Source organism: Colletotrichum siamense (assembly GCF_013390195.1).
Source record: "Colletotrichum siamense strain Cg363 chromosome Unknown KSG_Cg363_contig10, whole genome shotgun sequence".
Taxonomy (NCBI): Eukaryota; Fungi; Ascomycota; class Sordariomycetes; order Glomerellales; family Glomerellaceae; genus Colletotrichum; species Colletotrichum siamense.
In genome coordinates, this window is record NW_023501023.1 from 2,492,023 (window position 1) to 2,514,269 (window position 22,247).

A 22,247-nucleotide genomic window follows, 5' to 3' on the forward strand; every position below is an offset into this window, starting at 1 on the left:
TGTCGTCCCGGGATGACGAGGAGGCTCTCCCGTGCACCTCAGACGGTTGACTTGAGACTTAATTCTCCGATACAGACCCCATGCAAGCCATGCCGGATCTTGTCTTGACCTGAAGCTATTGACGGCTGGACGAGATGCATTGCCTCAATTAGCTGCGGGAGACCGGCAAAAACTCTGCTTCCTTCCTCAAACCACCACTTTTCGTGTTGCACCAAGTGGTGGCGACTCGATTCGGAGCATCGTGTATCTCAATGCGCCTTCCCTTTCCGACACGCCCTTCAGCTGCTCGATTCTTTCACTCAGTCCTCCCGTCCAAGGACGACGCTTGCTTCCACCGTTTGACTCATCGTCACTCTTTTCTTTCCTGCCTTTTGCAAGGGCAAACGGCGTACTTTCTTTTCTAATCCATTTCACCTTCCTTTCGAACTTTTACAAAACCAACAATGGGAAGGATCTAGTAACTTGCGACAAAATCAGTAACCATGCTGCAAATTCGGATCTTGCTTGCCTTTTGCTTCGTTTTTGCCGCAGTCATCGCTGCTCAGGTTCGCGATGGCGCTCCTGCTCTCGGAACATCAACTTCTTCGCTCCTGATTGATGCGGAGACATCGCGGGCGTCGCGAGAGGCGAGCACTGAGATCGCGCATCATCTCCAGACTGGCGAGAAATTGGCAGCAAAGAGCTTGGAGTCGGACGAATCGCGCTCCCGACACGATGGCAAAGAAATGATGCATCTCTGGGCCAGGCAGAATTCGACGCACGAAGCCCCTCCCCTATCGCGGCCAAATTCGAGTCGCTAACCATTTTTCGCAGACCCTCGAGCCAACCGTCGCTGTCGCTCTCTACCGCCACACTCACGAGAACATCCTTCATCGAGGTACCAAGCGAGACGCAGGTCGTCGTCTCCACGCTTGTCGAGACTGTGACCGTTGTCGACCCTATCTTCGTCACCAAGACCAGCACCATCGCGATCGCGCAAGCCCCGAGCGATTTGGCGAAACGAAGATTTGCTTCACCAGCAGCCAGTTACCATTGCGATTCGATCTCGTCGGCAAACACTGGTCTTCCTCGTGACAAGTCTCCGCGACCGGATTCGACATCACTCTCCTCTCTCCGAGACTCAATTCCTCCACCAGCCCCGACGACACTTGTTACCGCACGCCGCGGCGTTCAACGCCAAGTCTTGGATGCGCCGGTTACTGTCATTGGAATGGTCTCGATAGTCACCATCGAAACGACGGTAACTCTGACTAGGACAGGCAGCTTCGTCTCGACGGCAACGGTCGTGAACCCCGTCATAGTCTCTGTGACGGCAACTCCAACTTCAACCACTACCCTGTTCGTCACAGCTGGCGCTCCAGCTCCAACCTCGATTGTAAGCACCCAAGAAGTGTCTACAATTACCCCAGAGCCGACCATCCCGACAACGGCTTCCACTCGCCTGACTATCTCCACGCCAACCCAGACTTCGCTCGTCCCAACTTTGCTATCGAGCGATAAGAGTACCTCTGTTCTCCCAATCAGCAGCAGTATCTCGAGTTCGTCTAGCGCAACCAGTGGCATCACGACTTGGTTCACGGATGATCCCGATGGGTTCACATGGCCAACCGTAGCTCCGACTCCGACCCAAAACTCGACGCCAACATCTGCCAGTATCACGGCATCGTCGACTGTTGTTCCAGGCTCTGAATCATCGCTCAGGCCCGCACTGGATGATGGCCAAATCGCTGGGATCACCGTGGGCAGCGTCTTCGGCATCGTCCTCGTCGCGTTAGCTATCTGGCTCCTTCGAAAGCGCTCCAAGCGTCGCCGGCACGTTAACATTCCCGAGGACGACTACCAAATGACTTCAGCCGCCGCAGCAGCCGCTATTGTCGACTCATCGCCACCCACCATGAACCAACGCGACCCAAGCGGGCCTCTGCCCAGCAACACGAGTGGTGAAAGCTCCCGCGAGGGCAATGTTCGCATTGTTATCCAGCCAACTGAGAAACGTCGGACTCAGAGCAGCGGTCTCTTCCCTATTCCAAAGATCTGGCCGCAGCCGCCCGGATACAACGGCAGGACTTACAGCTTCTCGGCCGGAGAGAGTGCAGAGTCTTCTCCTCGCGAGCCGATGACTTGGAGCAATGCGAGCGAGTACGGAGGTTCGAGCAACCGAGAGGGTTTGCCTAGTAGTGGCACGCGAGGAAACATCGCGATGCGCAATGCTCGGAGGACTGAGGGTGCTGGCGGTGCAAGCGGCAGCAGATTTTGATGGAGAACAGGGTTTGGCAAATTGAATGGATCGCAAAAGACACGAGCAGATGATACTTAGATACCCCCTAATAATGAAGTCCGTATGCGCAATCACTGTTATAAAACTCGTCGTTCGCTTCTTGCCCGTGGGACCACAGCGTCTCAGGTTCAAGATTGATTGAAGGCTGTTCACTGGGACAAGCAGAAAATCTTGACTCAGGTCGTACTGCTGATCGTTATCCTGCGCCATACCTTAAGCAAGTCATCGGGCATTGTAATCCAGAGGGGGCTTGACCAAGACAACGGTTCAATCAAGGCTCACTATTCGCCCCAAGCCTCACAATCACCTGCATTGAATGCTCAGAATTAGGCAGGATAGTACATAAGCCTACTTGTGATGACCATCGTAGTGAGGTGTTGGAAGTCACATAGTAGCGGGCCGGGATTTGTTAAGAGGCGTCCACCAACTCTTGGCGTACACTCCGTTGCGTTGACAGCGTCCGCCCCCAAGTTTGACCCGGAAGGAAAATTTTCCGCTAGCCCAAAAACCCCCTAAACCCCCCTAAACTTCACACTTAGATAACTCTATGCGTACGTAATGCGTGTAAATGAAATATATATCAATCGATAGCCCTCAATTAGGTGATTATAATGATATCTTTTTTATCTACGCGCACTGCGTACGCATAGAGTTATCTAAGCGTGAAGTTTAGGGGGTTTTAGGGGGTTTTTAGGCTAGCGGACACTAAACGCAACGCTGAAAAGAAAAAACGAAACCCCTTGTACGTAGTGTTCACAGTGTCCTCCTTAAAAACCCCTTAAAATTAGCCTTAACTTCACACTTAGATAACTCTATGCGGACGCAATGCGCGAGAATAAAAAAGATATCATTATAATCACCTAATCGAGGGCTATCGATTGATATATATTTCATTTACACGCATTACGTACGCATAGAGGTATCAGTGTACGAAGTTTAGGGCGTTTTGGTGGTTTTTTGGTAAAAAGCCCCTTTTTTTGCCTTTTTCGGGCTAAAAACTGCGGGGTGGACGCTGTCAACGCAACGGAGTGTAAGCTTCACCCGCCAATCATTCAATGCTAAAACTACAAGTCACTGACTCCCGACGCCCTCAAACTCACCATCGTTCACTGCATTCTTAACGCCGCCCAAGGCGCTGACGTGTGTACCTCTTCCCGCCAAGAATTCATGTCGTGGGCACTGGTTCATCGAACTGCGTGGGCCTAATCTGCACCTCTTGCAGGCCGGATTTCCAGGAGACTTCCGCGGTTTTTCACAGCAATTTAACCCCCCCTCGAGGGAGTTGAGAGAAGCGCCTCTATCGTCTGTGTCCAACCAGTCTCCATCGGTCATATAGTGTTTTGTCGTCTCTGCGTCAACCAATAATATATCTGCCCAGTTCAAGGCAACCACGCCAAGGTAGAGGCTCATCGCAAAGGATGACCCGCCCCAGAGGTAGAAACTAGCGCCGTTATGATATTCTGAATATCAGCTACTGTAATGGGCAACGTCGTCATGACAAAAGCCATGTGTCTCGCTTCATGACGCCGAGAGCATACCTCAAGAGATGTCCGTCAGACTATCACTCCAGCCTCATGGCATCTGTGATTTTCAGTCTGATTATTCTTCAGCTTTAATGCGTGAGCTGCACTGTCTTGGGCCGCAGAGAAAGACTAGAGATACCGCCCGACATTTTTGCCAAGCTGAGACAACTGTGCTGAAAGTTAGTGACCAACGAAACCCTTCCACGGTACACATAGATGCTAATCTGCATAGCACAGCCTCTCGGGAAGTCGGGGTGCTTCACTGCAACTTTATCCCCCTAAGCGAGGATCTCGAGAAAGTAATGAAAACGTTCACAGGCTCCACTGTATGGTTCCACCACTATTGTATCTCAAGCAAAGTTCATCAACACTGTGATCAGCCCTTGAACCATTGATATCAGGTACTCCGTAGCTCAGTAACTTCAAATATGGTTAAGCTCGAGGACTTCATTCATGGTTCTGTCGCCGTAGTCGATGGTATTTTCTTAAAGGCCAAGGGAAAATAACGTAACTAGATTTGCAGCAGCCAGTCAACAACAGCGTGTTTGCCCAATGCTGCATGCATATGTTCGCAGCACTGCAGCTTAATCCCCTGAGAGTCCCCTAACGATAAACATTCAGTATAATAGTAGACCTCCCCGAGGGCCTGTGATACGTAGAATCGATGGCAGGCTCTAGATTACTTCACTGCATGTTAAATACGCTCATGTGCATTAGCAGCATTGTGAATTGGTTTGATAGCTATTCAGCCACCGGACTGTTATTTCAGAAACTCCGGAGCAGCCCTTATATCTAAGATTCTGATGTGAACAGATAAAACGTTGAATAAACGTGTAAAACCTTCAACTTTTCACAGAAAAGCCATTCTCGTTTGAAAACTCAAAGCTGATCTGTGAGTTATGTTCTGTCACTCAGAAGTATTAGATATATTTGGTCTATCCATCGTCTATGCTTTGTGTTGAACATAATCCCGCTCGTCCCAGTCTGCGCATATAGCAGAGCGGTGATCTTGTGTTCGGCTGCACGTCAATCATTGGCTTCAATTGTCTGTAACGTTTTCTTCGAGCATTTGTAATCAGTTGCCGTCGTTGCGTCGAGGAATGTACGACTTGATGTCGGAAACGCAGACATTTGACGCGTTGGTGGCGAGCTGCTGGCAATCCTTGTCGGTGTAGAGCTCAACTGTAGCGAACGCGAGTCAGTCAACCGCACAGGCATTTCGGCAACAGAGAGGAAAGGGTTTACTCACAGTTGAAGATGGGCGTCAAGCCGCTGGCGGAGAATCTCTTGTAGGTGGTGTTGGCAACGCCCATGGGGATGAGTTGGCACTGGTTGATGTAGTCGGGGGGGATGGCAAGAGACTGGCCACCCTCGGTCTGAAGGGGCACGCCGTTGCAGTCGGCGTTGGCATCGTAGAACATCTTGATGTTGCCCATAATGGGGGTCGCGCTGGCGGTGGCGGCCAGGGCCAGGAGGACGGAAGTGAACTGCATTTTGGTAGCTGTAATGGGTATCACTGGAGTCGAGAAGTTGTCGGTGAAGTTGAACTCGTTCGCAGATGGGGAATCACCCTTTTTTATTATTGTTGAGTATGAGGTCACTGCTCCTAGATGCTGGTTGCCAATGTGGGACTAAAGTCAAATACGAGGGGCAGTGGGGAACATTTGGCAAGTCTGCCCCCAGCTTCATGATCTATATATGGATTTTGACTCTTGGAAACAAGGATCAGCAACGTATGATTGGTAGGTTCATCTATTTTGGCTCCGCAATCCGGGCTGGTTTCCGCGGAGCCAGAGAGATTATCGGTATGCATTGAGCCAAAGCTTCGGGAAGGCCAGTTATAGGAGTCAGTTACGAGCCTCAATCAAGAGGCGGTCAACGGATACGAGTCCGAAGTAGTCGCACGTTTCTCCAGCCACCACAACTAACATTTGCGAACACAGTCAACTCACGGGAGAACGACATGACACGGTCAAGAGGCGAAAAAAAACTGACTAATTCATCAATACAAACAACAGACCGGCAATTCCAGGCCAGTCTTGTCGCTTGCGAGGGCTTCCCTAGAATAAAGAACTCAGCAGCTTCGAAACAAATTCGACTTTGTTTCAGTTTTGCCCGGATGTTGCGAGTAAGAATTATATTCACTGGCAAAAGGACGCAAGTTATCTTGTCAGAATGATAGGGTTGAATGAGTAAAATGTCATTCATCTACCCTTGAGCTGCACCTTCCAACCTTGTGGTGTTCTACATCTCTACCCAACCTCCTCCGGTAAATGTTTTCCGCTACTAGCGACTTCAAGCCTTTCTTCTGTAAGTGCTGTGGCACGCCTTGAGGCTGTGTCTTATTTCAGCTCATTTGCCGACAAAAGGTCGTGAACCAGTTGAAACCGCGAGTGTGTTACCAAGAAGTAAAGATAGTCGCCAGGGCTTACTTTTGCGTAATAAAGGCTCAGCTTTTCAACCAAGGAGCATTTGAATCGAGTGTATAGACTATATAAGCTTTATGATCGCGACAGTGGCAAGCTGCCTCTTGAGTTATGAAACTCTCCAAGACAGGAAGATGGCTTGTTTGGAGGAGCTTAGCCACCCACCACGTCTTCGAATGCCACATGATCACCAACAGAGACTCCCTTGGTGGCTCAGTCGAAGTATACTAAAGAAGTATTTTGTCTGGACGGAGTAGAGGTTTCTTTGCGTATAAAAGCGCTCTCATCTGCTTAATTTTGTCAAACTTGAATATACAAACTACAGCAGAATCCTTTTGATACTTATAATACAAGAAAGATATCACATACATCATGACGACGTCTGCAAACTTTCTGTAGAGCTTCGCATCTTTGAGCGTGGCTACGGCCATTCCCACCGAATCGAGCCGGAAGGAGATGAGCCCTTTGGAGCGTCTTCTTGGAGCCAACGGAGAGCCGGTAACGTTTTGTACTCCAACAAACACGAAGCATTCTTGAGTATCGAAACTGACCAGACTCAGAAAGTCGAACAGTGTCTGGCAAAGGGCGCCAGCTGCTCTTTAAACAGCGAGTGTTGAACTTGGTACTGTAACTGGTTGCTGCCTTTCATCGGGAAATGCAGGCAGACTGTCGGGCCGCCGGCCTGCGGCGAAGCATGGGCCAAGGACCTCAGTCACCTTGGAGAATTGCGCAAGGATTTGCTGCACAAGAACGTTGGACTGTAGGGGCAGGATGGACCAGACGAGCTCCATGGGCTGACATTTTCTCAAGTTTCTAACCACAGTCTCTACCGAAAAACATACGCACTAAACTTTGGAGCTATGTTTTGCGTCCATTTCCAAGTGTTCCAGTGAGACGTCGCCTTTGACTTCTGTGCCAGCCATCATGTTCGCTGCCTGATGATCTTCAATCTCAACCACACGATCACCGAATGCGGCTGCAATTTCTTCCAACGTTTTCTGCTTGGTTTCAGGGTAGTATAGATAGATTATGACGGAGAATACGCTGCAGCAACCGACGAAAACGTAGTAGTAGTTCTCATGGATTGTGGCAAATGCGCTGGGGCCGGCTTGGGTAACCCCGACGTTGACGATGTAGTGTGCTGCAGCGGCGACGCCCATGATCTTGCTTCTGATGGAAATGGGAAGGACTTCGGCACCATAGATCCATGTGACAGGATTGATGAGGCTGTCTGTAGTGTTCATGTTAGCGACAACAGAAAAAGACGATTTCATGGATATGTCAACTCACAGTAACCCACAGCAAATAGATAGATACCCAAAATGGCGAAACCTTTGCCGATGCGATTGTCTGTGTTCTGAAACGAGCGTTGCATTACAGAACAGTAGATTTCAACGACGATGACCCAAGCGACGCCAGCAAGGAGCATCCTGAGGTGTAAAATAAGAGGTCAGCTCCCAAATCCCTCTGATTCAGACAGTGTAATGACAAGGTGATCAATATCTGATTTACTTACTTGCGGCGACCCCATCTATCCGGCAAGATGAGAACAGACACTGTTGTGGCGAGAAATGCGCAGGTACCCCAAACGGCGGCAAGGGCGAGTATCGTCTTCGAGTCAATGCCGAGGGATCGGTAGGGACGCTGAGCATGTTAGTGACATGCCAAAATTCTATGGATATCCACTAACTTTGATAATACTATTCGGCTTATTGTCAGTATCTATATACGACAAGCGATTATGCCAGCTTTTACGTACCTGGACAACGTTGACTCCCGTGACGCTTGTCAATATCTGGACTGAGACCGAGCTGAACAGAAGTTTCAAGATCAGCGTTCTTTATGTGAGTGAAAGTTATTCGCCCATTCAACTTACACCAAAACACGGCGTCGATACGTTTTCCAAATTTCTTTGAATGTTGGGATTTCTCTGTGCATCTCGAACTCGATTTGAGCTTTCATGAGTCCGAACTCTTCTTGCACAAGATGCGATTGGAGGTCGCTTCGGATTCTTGTGAATTCATGTCGCGCTTCCTCGACACGGCCTCGTTGGATCAACTGACGGGGAGAGTTTGGCATGAACGTGATGAGACCTGTGAAGAGAACAATGCCCCAAGGAATCTGCAGACCAAGCGGTACCCGCCACTGGGCCTGGCCATACGGGGCAAAACCACCGGCAAACCCCACCCAATTTGAAGTCATGGTACCGAAAGCAAGCCCAACGCCATTGAGACCTCCAATGAGGCCACGGATTTTCGGTGGGCTGATCTCGGAGAGGTAGACAGGAACGGTGCCACTGAGGGCCCCAACGGCGATGCCCGCTATTATGCGACCCCCGAGGAACATCCCGACGTTGACTGCACCAGTCTGGATGGCACATCCAAGACTGACGATGATGCATTGCAATTGCATGAAGCGGAGACGGCCGAGTTTGTCGGCGATGAGGATCTGCATGATAGCGCCAACCGCTTCACCTGCGATGTAAGTCGCCACCACCTGCACAGTTAGAAAGGTTGACAAGTGGGCATCGAGTGATCTTACAGATCCTATTATGGCGTTCGAAGGGTTATTCATGTATTCGACGAAGCTCGAGTGAGCGATAGCTATTATCCTGTCAGTCCAATTACTACTCTCGATTCTCAGTCGGTGCGATTGGTTTTGGACGGGAGATCTTACTGGTCGTCGCGATGCCGGTGTCAAATCCCTGAAGCCCAAGTACAACTCATCAGTCGTTTGCTTTCCAACCGTGTGGTTACGTGATGAACGCGTTCTGCGACGGAGGCTAAGAACTCACATAGAGAAAGGTGCCCAGGCACGCGAACATCGCGACGAGGATTGTGTAGTGGTCCTTCATGGTGATAGCGATTGCCGATCAGACCTGACCTCGATACTAAAAGAGAGTCCGCCGCAAAGCAGTAGATGACACGAGAACATAACAACGCCCGGAAAAGCTGCATTAACATGCAGGCCGTCTCAGTTGTATAGTGGGGCGGCTTTTCCACGATGACGGAACTGAATTCCCGGGCGCGTCATTTGGCGGGACATCATCAAGCCGGACAACATCCACGGTGCTTAGAGATTCCCCACCTTTGGAGGCGTGTAATTGCACCGGATCGTCAGTGACCGGAGCAATGATCCCTCACGTATTCAATGAGTCCAGTGACACGTCCAATGTCATCCTACAAGAATGAAGGCTGGGATTAACTTGCGTGCGCCATATGTCGATGAGCTTTGAGACCTGGTGCCTTCAACCATTCTTCTGTGTTGCCCTACTTCGTTGCTTCATCTCTGAAATCATCACACCGCAGCCATGGCAATCAATGGAGTCAACAGCGATGGTATCGATAGCAAGACCAATGGGTTCGCCCACAAGCTGAAAAACAACCGCGCCAAGGCCATCGTCGATGCGGCATCAGCGGGTGGCTATGCTATTGCGGCCGTATGCTGCTACAACCTCGAGGCTGTCGTCGCGACTGTACGCGCGGCAGAAGCAAAGCGATCGCCAGCCCTTATTCAGCTATTCCCTTGGTCTATTGAGTACGCAGACGGTCTTCTTCTGCATGCGGCAGCCGAAGCGGCTGGCAATGCTTCCGTCCCTATCGGCATTCATATGGATCATGCCCAGTCTCCGGACATCATCAGGCGGGCCGCTGATCTGGGCGGCTTCGACGGCATTATGGTCGATATGAGCCACTACGAAAAAGAAGAAAATCTGCGGCTCACCAAGGAACTGGTCCAGTACTGTAATGAACGCGGCATAATTACCGAGGCGGAACCTGGCCGTATTAATGGCTGCGAAGACGGCATCGCTGACACAGGCGACATGGAGGAGATTCTCACGGGTCCTGAACAGGCAGAGGAGTTCGTTGCTTGCGGTATTGACTGGCTAGCACCTGCATTTGGCAACGTTCATGGGGTTTACGGGCCCAAGGGACCGCAGCTGGATTTCCCTCGTCTCGATACTGTCCGGCAGGCTGTGGGGGACCGTGTGCACCTCGTGCTCCACGGCGCCCACGAGAAGTATTTCCAAGAGGAGCTGTTGCGTAAATGCATCTCGTACGGCATGGCAAAGGTTAATGTGAATGGTCCTGTGGCTGCAGCATGGACCAAGGTGCAGGGCGAGCTGACTGGCAAAGTCCCCCTGACGACGGTCATAGAGGAGCAGACAAAGGCAATGCAGGATGTGGTGGAGTACCACATGGACTTCTTGATGTCTACGGGTAAAGCATAAGACTTAAATAGGAGGCATTAAGTAGACTTGAAGCACTCAGTTGTCGCAAAACCTATGAAACACCATTTTCACGATGACCCTCGCACATAATACCCTCAGTGTCTTCTATCCCAAACCGTCTTACTGAACTGGAGTATGACTCCTAGAAGGTGTGGCACACAGGTCGCAAGATTCTCGTCAGCCATATTCCCATATTCTCGGAAAAGTTGCCGTACCAACACTTGACGGCGCAATAACGAGCCGGCGGGTCTCCGCTTAGCCCGCCGAACGAAGACAAGGATAATCCAGATTACCCCGCGCGGTACAAGTGCTTCTATCGGTCAACAAGGCATAGAAAGGTACAGCCCGCCTTAAGTCTCGCCGGCCCATTACCAGACTTGACTGTTGTGTACCACTTCCTCAGGCCTTACTTTCGTTTCCAGGTTGAGTCACTTGGGATCCATGGGTCTGAACATGGCTGCGCATGCAAAGGTACTGCTTCTTGGCAAAATTGACCAGTAAGTGACCGAGCATTTCCAAGTCAAATCACTTTAGCCGCCAACCAGAAACGGAACTGATCATTTCAGCGCAACTGTATCCTGGGATTCACTCTCGGAGCATGCACAACTTGTGAAGCCTCAATCAACTAGCAGAAAAGAGTTTCTCATTGAGCTTGAAAGTGGTAAACTGGATGGAGTTGTTGCCATATGTGATCGTGCACCTTACAGTCTGGCAGTCACTGGAAAGTTCGACGAGGAGCTAGTGCAGGCACTCCCCAAAAGCGTTAAATACATCTGTCACAACGGCAAGTAAGATGATCCAGTAACCACTGCGCAGTAATTCTGACTCGAACCTGATCTTTAAGGGCTGGGTATGATAATATTGACGTGGTAGCTTGCACCGCCAGAAACATTCTCGTCTCAAACTGCCCCGAGGTTGTGGACGATGCTACGGCCGACACCGCTGTATTTCTGATCCTGGCTGCGCTAAGAGGCTTCAACAACGGCATTATGTCCATACGTAATAGGAGTTGGACGGGCCACGTACCTCCAGGGTCTCTTGGCCATGATCCCCAAGGCAAAACTCTTGGTATTCTGGGTCTCGGCGGCATCGGCATCAATTTGAAGCGAAAGATGGAAACTTTTGGGATGAAGGTTGTCTATCATAGCAGATCACCATCTGTCCTGTCAGACGGTGCCGAGTATGTCAGCTTTGACGAGCTGCTTACAAAGAGCGACGTATTGAGTCTTAATCTACCACTGAATGTGAGCTCTATCACAGCCGCTGTTGTTCTCTGCATAATAATGAGCAACTCTGACAATCACAGGCCAATACCCGAAACATCATCTCAACCGGAGAATTCGAAAAGATGAAGGATGGCATCGTCATTGTCAATACAGCCCGAGGCGGCGTTCTAGATGAAGAGGCCCTGGTCAAAGCCTTGGATTCTGGCAAAGTTCTCTCCGCAGGGCTCGATGTCTACCAAAGCGAGCCTGACATCCACCCCGGTCTTCTATCAAACCCACATGTTTGCATGCTACCGCATATGGGAACATCGACTGTCGAGGTAAGGCGTTCTGAATGAGTGCTCCATAACATGCCAGAGCAATTCAAACTGACATTCGATCGCAGACCAAGACAAAGATGGAAGAGTGCACAATTTCAAATGTCCGGTCGGGTATTTTGACGGGAAGGCTGGTTACGCTGGTTCCGGAGCAGGCAAAGCTTAAAGGTGTTTCTTCTTGATAATTGAATGTACCTAATATTTCACTTTCCTCAAATTAGACCAATATTTCAAGGATGCCGTGAAAGACTCAAAGACTGGACCCAGCAAACATCCCATATCGTCACAATAGAACAATTCTCGCCTCGGCCATATTTCACAACCAGTCTGCATCAAACTCTCTGCCAACTCCTCTCAGCCCAACCTGAGGCCCAGAAAAGTTGAGCAAGTCCGAAAATCCGACATCAAGAAAGTCGTCAGATCCAGCGAACAAAGCCATAGCCTGACAGTCAACCAGAGCCCCTAGCCTATTCTGAAGTCCATACGCCGTTCGACGGGTGTCATTGAATATTTCCAGACCGACTGGCCCAGAAGGACTATTCTTCGTATCAACAATCAACTGAACCATATCCGAGTAGCGTTGACTACATGGCCAGTGTATCGCTGATTGTCTCAAAGTATATAGGAGAGCCTCCAAGTCGTCAGGCACAGCTCCGCGCGCGGTTTCATAACCCATTGTCCAGAGCATAACCAGGCTCCGCGCGGTAACCCACACCACGAAGGGAAACGTGGGTCCTAGCTGTTGGATCTGGTGAGACTCCAGAGAAGCTGCGAGGTTAGCAACGCTGCGGACCGCCTGCCGACAGCGGCTTCGGGCCGAGGTTGAGGGCTTCAGGTAAGGTGAGGCCGTTGAGGGGAACGCCGCAACCGTGTACATGCGTATGTTGATTCTGTAGTCGAGTCAGTCCATCGAGGATCTGTTGATTGGGTGGAGACGCAATGCCACTTACAGGTAGAAAGTAGCATGGACCAAAGTCCAGATCGGTTCAAAGTTTGCGGGAGGCTCGCGAACTTCCCATGGTAGATTTTCGAACCAAGTGAAGAGCGAAATATCGAATCGACGGAAGCTACTTTGCCACTCCTCACAGCTAGCTGGCAGGGCAAGGTTCACCGGCTGGATTAGCAGCTGGTTTGACTGGTCGACCATTGTCAAGACATCGATATAATAATGCCAAAGGTTGACAGGTTTTTGATGGTCAAGGTAAGGCCTCGTAGGAGACGGCCTTTGAAACCATTCAGGCACCACGTTCTGACCCCACTCTCCGTCACGGACGGGGTATGGTAGCTTGATCAACCTGCTGTCGATTGAGCCTGGTTGACCCAGAGGCACACTTGAGAAGCGATCGAGGGCATAAATAGTCCAGAAAAGACGATGCTTCTGCTCTTCCTCGACATTCGAGTGGATGTCACTACTACTGCCGCTGATGGACATATCGTCACCGCCTTGGCCTTTGTCCGGAGCATCATTGTCGACGAGGGAAGATGAGCGCGGGTCCAGAGCTGTGTTATTGGTACTGGCGAGGCGAAGCTGGCGCGTCGATGTTACCAGCATAGCCATAATATTCCATGTCCTTGGCCCAGAGCCCTGCCCGATAGCATCAATGGCGAGAAAAGCGAGGGCTTGCGTTGATGCGAGTGATGCAACGTCAATTGATCGCAGAAGAATCTGTTCTCTCGAGGTCTTTATTTGCCCTTCGCGAACTTCGGCAGGCGGTGTTGCTTTTCTCCAGAATCGGTAGGCGACTACAACGATGCCGTGGAGGACAACTTCTTGCTCTGGGGAGAATGCTTTAGAGAGAAAGCTTGGCCTATGGAGCAGTGGCGCCCAGGGATATACGTGCTCAAAGAAAATATCAATAAGCTCGCGAATTATTGGTTCAGGTGGCAGTGATGAATCGGCGGTTGTGGCTGTCGGCGTGTTTGTTACATCCCACGACTCAAGGGGAGGACGGGGATCAATCCTCTCTAGCAGCGGTGATGCGGCAAACATATTCAGATCTGTCGCCGTTGCAGTTGATGCAGTAGTTGGCAAAGAAGCAGAGACCGGTTGCCAGAGTGGCTCTCCATCTGAAGGTCCCGTTTGTTGCTGCTCGCGGTCACTGGTTGTCGGCGGGGGATCGGGCGATGTACCCAATGCTGAGAGCTGAGCCTCCAGCGGCTGGGTCTGTATGGGGCCTTTCTGGTAATTCTGAACGCAACTGAGGATCTCCTGTACCGTACGAGACATGTTATCCATGTTATCCTCCAATAAGCTGAGGCGTTGCTCGACTGCCTTGCCATAGCCCGGACGTAAACCGGGCTGGCCCTTCTCCTTGTACTCGCATACCACACCTGCATAAGAACTTCCGAGTCAGTTATGATTGATACAAAATAATCTTTCAAAGTAAATCAGATTATGATATACCTTTCCGTTGGCACATGCCACACTGAGGGCGAGAGCTGTCACATCGAGCTTTCTTGACCTTGCAGTGCTCACATCTGTGAATCCAGTTTAGTAAGTCCTCCCAAGGCCTAGTGAAGTGATCTGCAATACATACGCTTTCGATATCACCGCTTGTCTCTTGCGAGGGCGATAAGTGCCCTCCTCGTTATCAGAACCACCCTCGTTCGCTGATTGGGCAGGCATCTCGGAGTATCATTGATCAGTGATGCTACCTTTGGAGGTGAGAAAACAGATCCAGACGTGCTTCAATGTTCGAAGCGAACTTCAGCGGAAACAGAAAGCGTAGTCCATCCGTGACCTCATCTCCACAATTAGACCAAGGTTTGACGAGCATGCTTCCCCGCAAGCCAAGCCCTTCCCCCGGTTATGTGGCATTGCACGCGGGGTAACCCACTAGACCTTGGCAATCCCTCCCGCGATCCGGCGCAATCATCTCCCGGAGTTGTCACAACCATTGTCTGCGCATGATGTGGCGGTAATGAACGTTGAAGCTATGGAAAACTACAAACTAATTGAACATGAAGGGCAAGAATAGTGAGTGTTGTCGGTGTCTCAATACATGCATGTCTCAAATCCATCTCCTTCGCAGATTACTAGTACGCTTTTACACCAGCCAGTCTGAGCAGTTGATCACTCAGGATCGGCTTCTCCAAAGGTTCCGAGCGGTTTCGAGGGTCGACGGTACCATCAGACAGGCGCGCCTGCATGTCTCTGAGTTTTATGTTGTCGTGAGGCCAGTGGGTTGTCGCCCCGTTCACTTGGAAAACTTTGCTCTTCTCCTCGAGGGCCTCTTTTGATGCCAACTCAGCAGGTGCATACGCCGCGTAGATGACAGTCCGAACTACATCGCTCTTCTTTGTAGGTTCTCCGCCCCAGTGAATGCATCTCGAGTCCCAAAGAATAAGGTCCCCCGGCTCAGCCTCAACCTTGACGGGACGTACCCCCCGGGCCTTGAACCATTCCATATCCTTGTCATCGAAGTAGCGATTGTCCCTCCACTCCCACGTTGCCGGGTCTGTCTCTTTGTCGAAGAACTCCTCCACAAGCGCAGCAGATCCGTCCATGACACATAGAGAACCGTCTTCTGGACCCGCGTGGCTCAGGTTGATTATTCCCTGGATGCAGTGCAGCCCGCGCTTGCGCGGTGCTTGATCGACGTGGGGCCAGGGCGCGCGCGCCTCCTTGAGATTCGGCAGAGTGATGTTGAGCGAGTCGAATGAGACGATCAGTTTGTCAGTCCCCCAGACCTTGGCGAATGCGTCGAGAACGCCCGGCTCCTGGCGGGCCTCCCACATGAAGCGTTCGTGGACGACGCTGTAGTTTTCGTAGGTGTTTTTGTCCGTCTGGACGGGAAACTTGGCGTCTTTCCACGTTGAAGGCTCGTTAATGTCGAGAGAGTTGTCGAAGGACTTAAGCCATGCGAAAGCCTTTTGCTGATAATAGCGGGCCTTCTCTGATGGAATGGCTCCTTTAACGACGCAGTAGCCCTTGGCTTCGAGTTGGTCGCGCCAGTCGCCGCCTGGGTTTTCAATCCTTGATGAATGTCAGTCATGCCTCGGGATATAAAAAGATATAAAGCCTCAAGAGCCACTACTTACTTGAAAGGACTGTCTACCTTGACAGAAGCAGGATTCGTAGCTGTGGTCGCCATGATGAGAATAAGTCTCCAAACGTGGATGGAATGTTGTGAGAGCCGGTGTGAGACTGAAAGTCGATATTGATGCAAGTTGCTGTGTCACATTCAATCGAACGCGCTTATCATTCTAATACGCGACTTCTCGTATAAATGCCTTCGATTTGAATTTCAAAATGCAGCAATTTTGACCACACCGTAGGCTTCGAGCAAATAGTCCCCGGCGTTGCTGGTGCCACCGGGGTATTAATCCCCCGGCTGGGACGTCTCATCTTCCCGGCTACTGCCAGCGGCGGATCATCCGACCGGGACGGCACCCAGATCTAGGTCCGACGTCTGGCGGTAATCTTTGCATGGAAGCAATTGAAAACATTCGAAGTGATCGTGGTAAAAACTATGAATGAGAAAATCTTGTAAATATTTTGCTGGAGTTTGACCTTTTTGCCAAAGATTATATCAAAATGCGCGTACTCATCACTGGCGCCGCCGGGTTCATCGGTCAGATTGTCGCCAGTAAATTGTTAGAAGACGAAAGCAATGAGCTCGTATTGACCGATGTTATCGAACCGCCCATACCCAGCTCAAAATCCCACAACAACGTGAAGCTCATCAAAGCTGATCTAGTCGATGAGGCGACAAAGGTGGTGCTGGAGAGTCTTGATGCTGCCATACTTCTCCATGGGATCATGAGTTCCGGCGCAGAGGCAAACTTCGAACTGGGTTATCGCGTCAATGTTGATGCAACACGCTCAGTTTTGAATCTTCTTGCCAAGAGATGCCCCGGCGTTCGCGTTCTCTACGCATCGAGTGAAGCCGTGTACGGCAGGCCGGTCCCCGCGCAGAATGTCACGGAAGACGATATCCCGAGTCCGGAAATGTCCTACGGTTGCCGGAAGGTCATATGCGAAACCCTCAACGACTACACCCGTAGGAATATGATCAATGGCTTTGCCCTCCGGTTTCCTACCATCTCCGTCCGACCGGGCCCTCCCAGCACAGCGGTGTCAAGCTTTCTTTCGGGGGTAATTCGAGAGCCACTCAATGGTCAGAAGTGCACCATCCCTTTGCAAGATCGAGCTTGGCGTCACTGGATGTCTTCTCCAAAGACACTGGTACACAACCTGATGGTGGCTCTGACCTTACCGAAAGATGCCCTGCCCCCACACCGGAGAGCCGTAAATATGCCGGGTTTTGGCGTGACGGTGCAGGATATGCTGGACGCGCTAGAGGAGGTTGGTGGCAAAGATAAGCTGTTACTGGTTGAAGAGAAGGACGACCCAGAGCTAAATTCATTGCTGTATTCCTGGGCCGATCATTTCGACAACAGCCTAGCCATATCGTTGGGGATGAAGCAGGACACTTCTTTTGTTCAGTCGGCAAGAGACTATTTGGAGACTTTGTAAACTTGGTAGCAGAGAAAAGGTTCCTAGACCAAATGGTCCATCATTGGGGTCGAAACAGGGGCTTTTGAAGATTGTGCTACTCGAGTAAAAATTCGTTCTTTACGTTTTCTCAATATCATTCTTGAGCCTTCTGATTCGCTGTCTTCTATCCGGTATTCCATTTAGCATGTGGAATATCTCTGTCTGTTCTTTGTTTGTGTATTCGAGTCGATCCATCTACTGGTCCTTCTGGGTTCATGTCAGGATTCCTGCTTTGCCATACGCTCTTCTCAGTCGAAAGTTTACGCATCTCTCCCCTATTATGTGCGTATTGTACAGAGCCTTCCTACTTCTCTCAAGACAACGTTGAAAAGTACCGATCACGGTTGTGTACAGAACTCAAGGAGCAAACCCTTTCAATATCTACAGGATGTTCGTAACAAAGATGATAAATGACCCCACCGCAAGCCCCAGTGGGGAAGAGAAAGGTGGACAGCCTGTCGAGCCCTGTGTTACCACAACAATACTGTTCGATGCTATAGCTGTAGTTTGGTCAGAACGATAATCGGTGATCCTGTGGTCTCGTAAAGGATACTCACGAAATGAGGGCTTCGCTTCGATACCTGAGCTTGAGCCTTGAGTGGGACCCAGGCCAGGGACGCCGTTGATCGGTGAGAAGGCCGGATTGCCGTACTGTCCAGCTGAAAGGCTCGGCGCGATACCAGAGTCGCTGTAGGACACCCCACTCCCCTCCACTCCACCCAGTAGAGAATTTTGTCCTGGTCTATTCGCCTCGCCCGACGCTGGCATTGAACCCGGACCGGGACCGGGAGGGGGACTTGACCCCGCTGCAGAACCCAGAGTTGGTGCTGCAGTGGGTGCCGCAGTAGAAGCAAAGCCAGCCCCAGCGGCATCGCCATCTTGCGAAGGGGAAGCCCCAAGTGAACCGCTGATGTTGATTTCGTAGCTCTTTGCCCCAGGTGGCGCAGGAAATGGCCCCGACATGTCCGTGATATATGCAGCATCTGGCACCGGGTATGTAATTGTGGCCGTGACTGGCTTGTCACCGCACGTCGTGCAGGTCTGTACTTCGGCGGTGAAGCCAAGTGGCACTGACAACGAAGCTACGGTAGGCTTCGCTTCAACACCGCTGTACGTCTCTGTCACCGCGTATACTTGACGAGAGAGGCCGGTCGAGCAAAATGAATCGTACGTCGTCGTATACGCTATGGTATGAGCGCAGGCGTCGCATCCACAAGAGTTGCAGCTGGGGGCCTGTATTTGTACCGTGATGGGCTCATGCTGAGCTACTGGCTTCTGTACAAAAGGTCTGACACAATGGCCGTTGCAAACCGAGGGTGTCTCGAATGTGAAGGCGAAGCATTGTGTGATTGTGGCCGTCCGCCATGTCAGAGTAATTTTCTCGGGTGCCGCAGAGATGGCGGCGGCGGAAGTGACGGCGACTGCGGGCATCCAACGATGTCCCTGCATGATGTGTGCTTCGTACTGTATGACGGCGGAGAAAGAGTTGGGCGTTGCGCTTATAACCTAGACGTAAATCCGATGTGCTAGCAGCGTATGTATATCTCTGGGCTGGTGTGCAATGGTGACGAAGCAACGCGGTTTATGCCTTTCGAAGATGGCCCCCCTTGTGAGCGCAAGTGTGATGGGCAAGGGGGAAACTAAAGCAAAGATTTGTGGCGCTTCCCCAATGATATACAATCTTCACGACGGGTGAGATCTGGCACCCAGATTATCCGGGAATTCACCTGTTTGCAATGTCTCACAGATGAGAGACACGTTGTTGTTTACATGTTGCATAAGAGTGATAGTGCAACGGGAATGAAGATACTTGTTTATCTAATTTCAGCGTACACACGTTCCTGTCTCCCTGTCTGGGTTTCAGCCCTTCCATCTCCCAACATGCCAAAAGGCAAATCGACCGAGACAGATATGCGAATGTCTCTATGCCAAAGGGGCAGCGATGTTTTTACATTGGCTCGAGATATCACATCACCTATTTGCACTGCCCCTCCCGGTCCATCCGCGTGCGCATTTCACTCCTCTGTTGCCTCCTTCAACAGACCACAAGACGCATCAACACCTCCAACTGACAATTGCTCCTCCCACTCACATCACTGACATGGCACGGCTAGCGCTTGTCGCTGCTGTACTCGGTGTGGTCGCCACAGTGGGTGCTGCTCCTCCGGCTGATGATGTCGAACGACTATGGTGCTTCACATATCTTTCAACGTACCTCGAGCCTGTATCTTTCGGGACCACACTAGTTCCTCGCAGCTCGACCGTGGGTTTGGCTCAGTCGTCATCAGACTCTGCTCCGATGACCGTGTCGGCGTCAACAGCCGCGTCTACGGGTTCCGAGATCTTTGCGACGTCTGCCGAGTCAGGAGGCACATCATTCGCGCTATCCACAAGCGCATTTATCCCGGGATCTTCGATACCAACCGAATCCATACCGACCAGCGCTTTAATATCATCGACGGCTGCTGGAGGCACATCCGTTTCAAGTGTACCCTCTACGACGGTCGCGATCTCCGAAGTATCTGGCTCTTTTGCCATCACGACATCGTCACCTGCTCCTACAGCTTCAGTAATACCTGGTGATCGAGTGATATTCCTTATTGCTCCAGCTCCACCCGAGAGGACGATTCGCATACGCAAACGAGATCTCGGCGGCTTCATCAGTACTGGATTGGATGAGAATCCGCCAACTTGCGATCAAGCCAGCGTCTTCATCCTATCTGACGCACAAGAGCTGTTTATAGGGGGAATTCCACTATACTACTATCTTGGAGATTCTTTTAGACAGCTCCGAAGCACCAACAGCCCCCCAGATGGGGCAGTCACGAGAGGCTTCACAACTGCCAACGGTCTACTCGTCTTTCAAAATCCGGCGCTGCCCAACGGGGAAGCAAGCTTCTGTCAGGACGCCACCAGCGGGCAGGTGTATATTGTTTTCACATCTGGCCCCTCAGGCTGCGTACCGGTCAATATTGTTACTTATGGAGGCAAGTTAGCTCATTCTGTGGACTAGTTGAAAGTCATCTCTGGACATGTAACTTACGTTTCCCAACAGCCGAGCAGTGTCAGAACGGACAGATTGTATCCGCCAGCACAGGTTCCGGTAGTATCCTGCAGACACAAACAGCAATCAGCCCTTCTGATAGCCAATCGACTCCGGGACCAGTCAGTACAGGGGTTATGCAAACAGCCAGGCCGCCAACCAGCGATTTGAATACTCAGAGCAGCCAAATATCGGTCGCAAGCTCGAACCCTCAGCTGACCTCCCTGACGATCAGCCGACTGCCACCGGTCAGGTCGACTCTAGCTAGTGAGGCTCAGACTAGCTCGACGACGTTCCGGACGCTCTCTCTATTTTTCCCCAACACTACCTTACAGGACGCCTCGCTTGCTAGAACAACGACCTGGACTACTCCCATGACACCAGTTCCGAGCAGCAGCTCTGCAAGCATTCTGGCTACTGAATCGAGCCAAGCACCTTCCTCACCTACTTTCAACTCGGCCGTCTCTCAGACATCGCCCTCGTTAATAGCGTCTGGTGCGTCTGCCACCACAGGAAGTCCATCGGAGAGGTCTTCTTCAACGTTCATCTCTCCAGAAACATCATCCACGTCCGTATCGCTTTCTGCGTTAGAATTTTCAAGCTCGGTTTCATCGTCTTCTCAATTCTATCTCCCAAGTACATCTACCCAAAACCTGCCATTCTCGTCCACCGCGCCATCATCGACGTCGTCGGCAACATCACCTGTTATCCTATTAACATCATCTTCTTCGACACCCACATCGACATTATCCTCGGAATTTACCTCCATCCACATGACGGAGTCTTCGTCTACCTCACCTATTTCCACAAGCAGTAGCTCGATTGCATCAACAGCTTCATCGAGCGGTTCAAAAACACAGGCATATTCTTCATCTAGCTCATCATCGACCAGCTCATCGTTTTCCTCCACAACTACATCGACGCTCACCACAACCACGTCCATCACATCGTCTAGTAGTTTCTCAACCAGCTCCCCAACCAGCTCTTCAACCAGCTCCTCGAATATCTCATCAAGCATTTCTTCATCAAGCAGTTCATCAAGCAGTTCTTCATCAGCCCAGCCTTCCGCCACTGGATGCATTGCACCACCGCCGGTGGCTCCGGTTCAGTGTAATCAAGCCCAAGCTCCAGCTCAATGCGGCTCAGGAACAATCCAATCATCGAAGCTCTCCAATCCTGTCAGCATCACTACAACCGATACTGACGATGGCTATGGCACCGTAACCCTGCCGTTTGCCATAGGTGTAAACGGCTCTTACGCAACTACGGTGTATGTGAACGTTAATGGGATGATCTCATTGTACGACCCATCGTCGGCTTTTTTCCCACAACAATTGCCATCAACGTACGACCAAACAATCCCTGGCTACGGCAGGTTTACCATGGCAAGGGTCGTTATTTTGACATATCAGACAGACCTGATGATTGTCTCCGGAAGCCACATATACTACCAGATTTCTCCTTCTTCCCGGACAACTGGGCGACAGGTTACTTTCGAGTATATCGTTGCCAACTATAATACCAATGCAAACCACCACTTTACGACAACATTCTACGAGAATCTTCCAGGAGTGGTTACCATGACCTACTATCAATCCGCAGCCAAGGGCACGGATGCTAGCATTGGTATTCAAAATCTAGACAACGGTCTAGCTTATCAGTATTCGTTTCAAACGGCTTCCGTCCTGGATGGTACCTCTCTA

At 50.9% G+C, this 22,247-nt stretch overlaps 9 protein-coding genes across 9 annotated transcripts; 4 read left to right on the forward strand and 5 right to left on the reverse strand.

The window, feature by feature from the left end:
* Nucleotides 1-482: 482 nt before the first annotated feature.
* CGCS363_v014548 (uncharacterized protein) lies at nt 483-2,257 on the forward strand (the record flags this gene model as incomplete). Its single annotated transcript, XM_036646397.1, has 2 exons — nt 483-688; nt 814-2,257. The coding sequence occupies 2 exons, from the start codon at nt 483-485 to the stop codon at nt 2,255-2,257; spliced, it is 1,650 nt and encodes a 549-aa protein (XP_036488404.1).
* Nucleotides 2,258-4,876: 2,619 nt separating this feature from the next.
* On the reverse strand, nt 4,877-5,294 carry CGCS363_v014549 (uncharacterized protein; the record flags this gene model as incomplete). The annotated part of the gene is made up of 2 exons (XM_036646398.1): nt 4,877-4,983; nt 5,051-5,294. The coding sequence occupies 2 exons, from the start codon at nt 5,292-5,294 to the stop codon at nt 4,877-4,879; spliced, it is 351 nt and encodes a 116-aa protein (XP_036488405.1).
* Nucleotides 5,295-6,510: 1,216 nt separating this feature from the next.
* Nucleotides 6,511-9,081, reverse strand: KHT2-0 (Hexose transporter 2; the record flags this gene model as incomplete). Its single annotated transcript, XM_036646399.1, has 11 exons — nt 6,511-6,517; nt 6,597-6,773; nt 7,074-7,458; nt 7,518-7,657; nt 7,744-7,871; nt 7,918-7,935; nt 7,987-8,038; nt 8,104-8,723; nt 8,769-8,830; nt 8,904-8,931; nt 9,022-9,081. 11 exons carry the CDS (start codon nt 9,079-9,081, stop codon nt 6,511-6,513), a joined length of 1,677 nt encoding a protein of 558 aa, XP_036488432.1.
* A 456-nt stretch (nt 9,082-9,537) lies between these two features.
* CGCS363_v014551 (putative fructose-bisphosphate aldolase) lies at nt 9,538-10,458 on the forward strand (the record flags this gene model as incomplete). Its single annotated transcript, XM_036646400.1, has 1 exon — nt 9,538-10,458. One exon carries the CDS (start codon nt 9,538-9,540, stop codon nt 10,456-10,458), a length of 921 nt encoding a protein of 306 aa, XP_036488936.1.
* A 453-nt stretch (nt 10,459-10,911) lies between these two features.
* CGCS363_v014552 (putative 2-hydroxyacid dehydrogenase) lies at nt 10,912-12,183 on the forward strand (the record flags this gene model as incomplete). The annotated part of the gene is made up of 5 exons (XM_036646401.1): nt 10,912-10,955; nt 11,025-11,246; nt 11,303-11,702; nt 11,765-12,004; nt 12,070-12,183. The coding sequence occupies 5 exons, from the start codon at nt 10,912-10,914 to the stop codon at nt 12,181-12,183; spliced, it is 1,020 nt and encodes a 339-aa protein (XP_036488938.1).
* Nucleotides 12,184-12,317: 134 nt separating this feature from the next.
* Nucleotides 12,318-14,627, reverse strand: CGCS363_v014553 (putative transcriptional regulatory protein; the record flags this gene model as incomplete). The annotated part of the gene is made up of 4 exons (XM_036646402.1): nt 12,318-12,891; nt 12,952-14,332; nt 14,406-14,479; nt 14,539-14,627. The coding sequence occupies 4 exons, from the start codon at nt 14,625-14,627 to the stop codon at nt 12,318-12,320; spliced, it is 2,118 nt and encodes a 705-aa protein (XP_036488937.1).
* A 410-nt stretch (nt 14,628-15,037) lies between these two features.
* Nucleotides 15,038-16,095, reverse strand: CGCS363_v014554 (uncharacterized protein; the record flags this gene model as incomplete). Its single annotated transcript, XM_036646403.1, has 2 exons — nt 15,038-15,977; nt 16,043-16,095. The coding sequence occupies 2 exons, from the start codon at nt 16,093-16,095 to the stop codon at nt 15,038-15,040; spliced, it is 993 nt and encodes a 330-aa protein (XP_036488424.1).
* A 443-nt stretch (nt 16,096-16,538) lies between these two features.
* denD-0 (D-erythronate dehydrogenase) lies at nt 16,539-17,480 on the forward strand (the record flags this gene model as incomplete). The annotated part of the gene is made up of 1 exon (XM_036646404.1): nt 16,539-17,480. One exon carries the CDS (start codon nt 16,539-16,541, stop codon nt 17,478-17,480), a length of 942 nt encoding a protein of 313 aa, XP_036488267.1.
* A 402-nt stretch (nt 17,481-17,882) lies between these two features.
* Nucleotides 17,883-18,950, reverse strand: CGCS363_v014556 (uncharacterized protein; the record flags this gene model as incomplete). The annotated part of the gene is made up of 2 exons (XM_036646405.1): nt 17,883-18,001; nt 18,059-18,950. The coding sequence occupies 2 exons, from the start codon at nt 18,948-18,950 to the stop codon at nt 17,883-17,885; spliced, it is 1,011 nt and encodes a 336-aa protein (XP_036488935.1).
* Nucleotides 18,951-22,247: the final 3,297 nt, after the last annotated feature.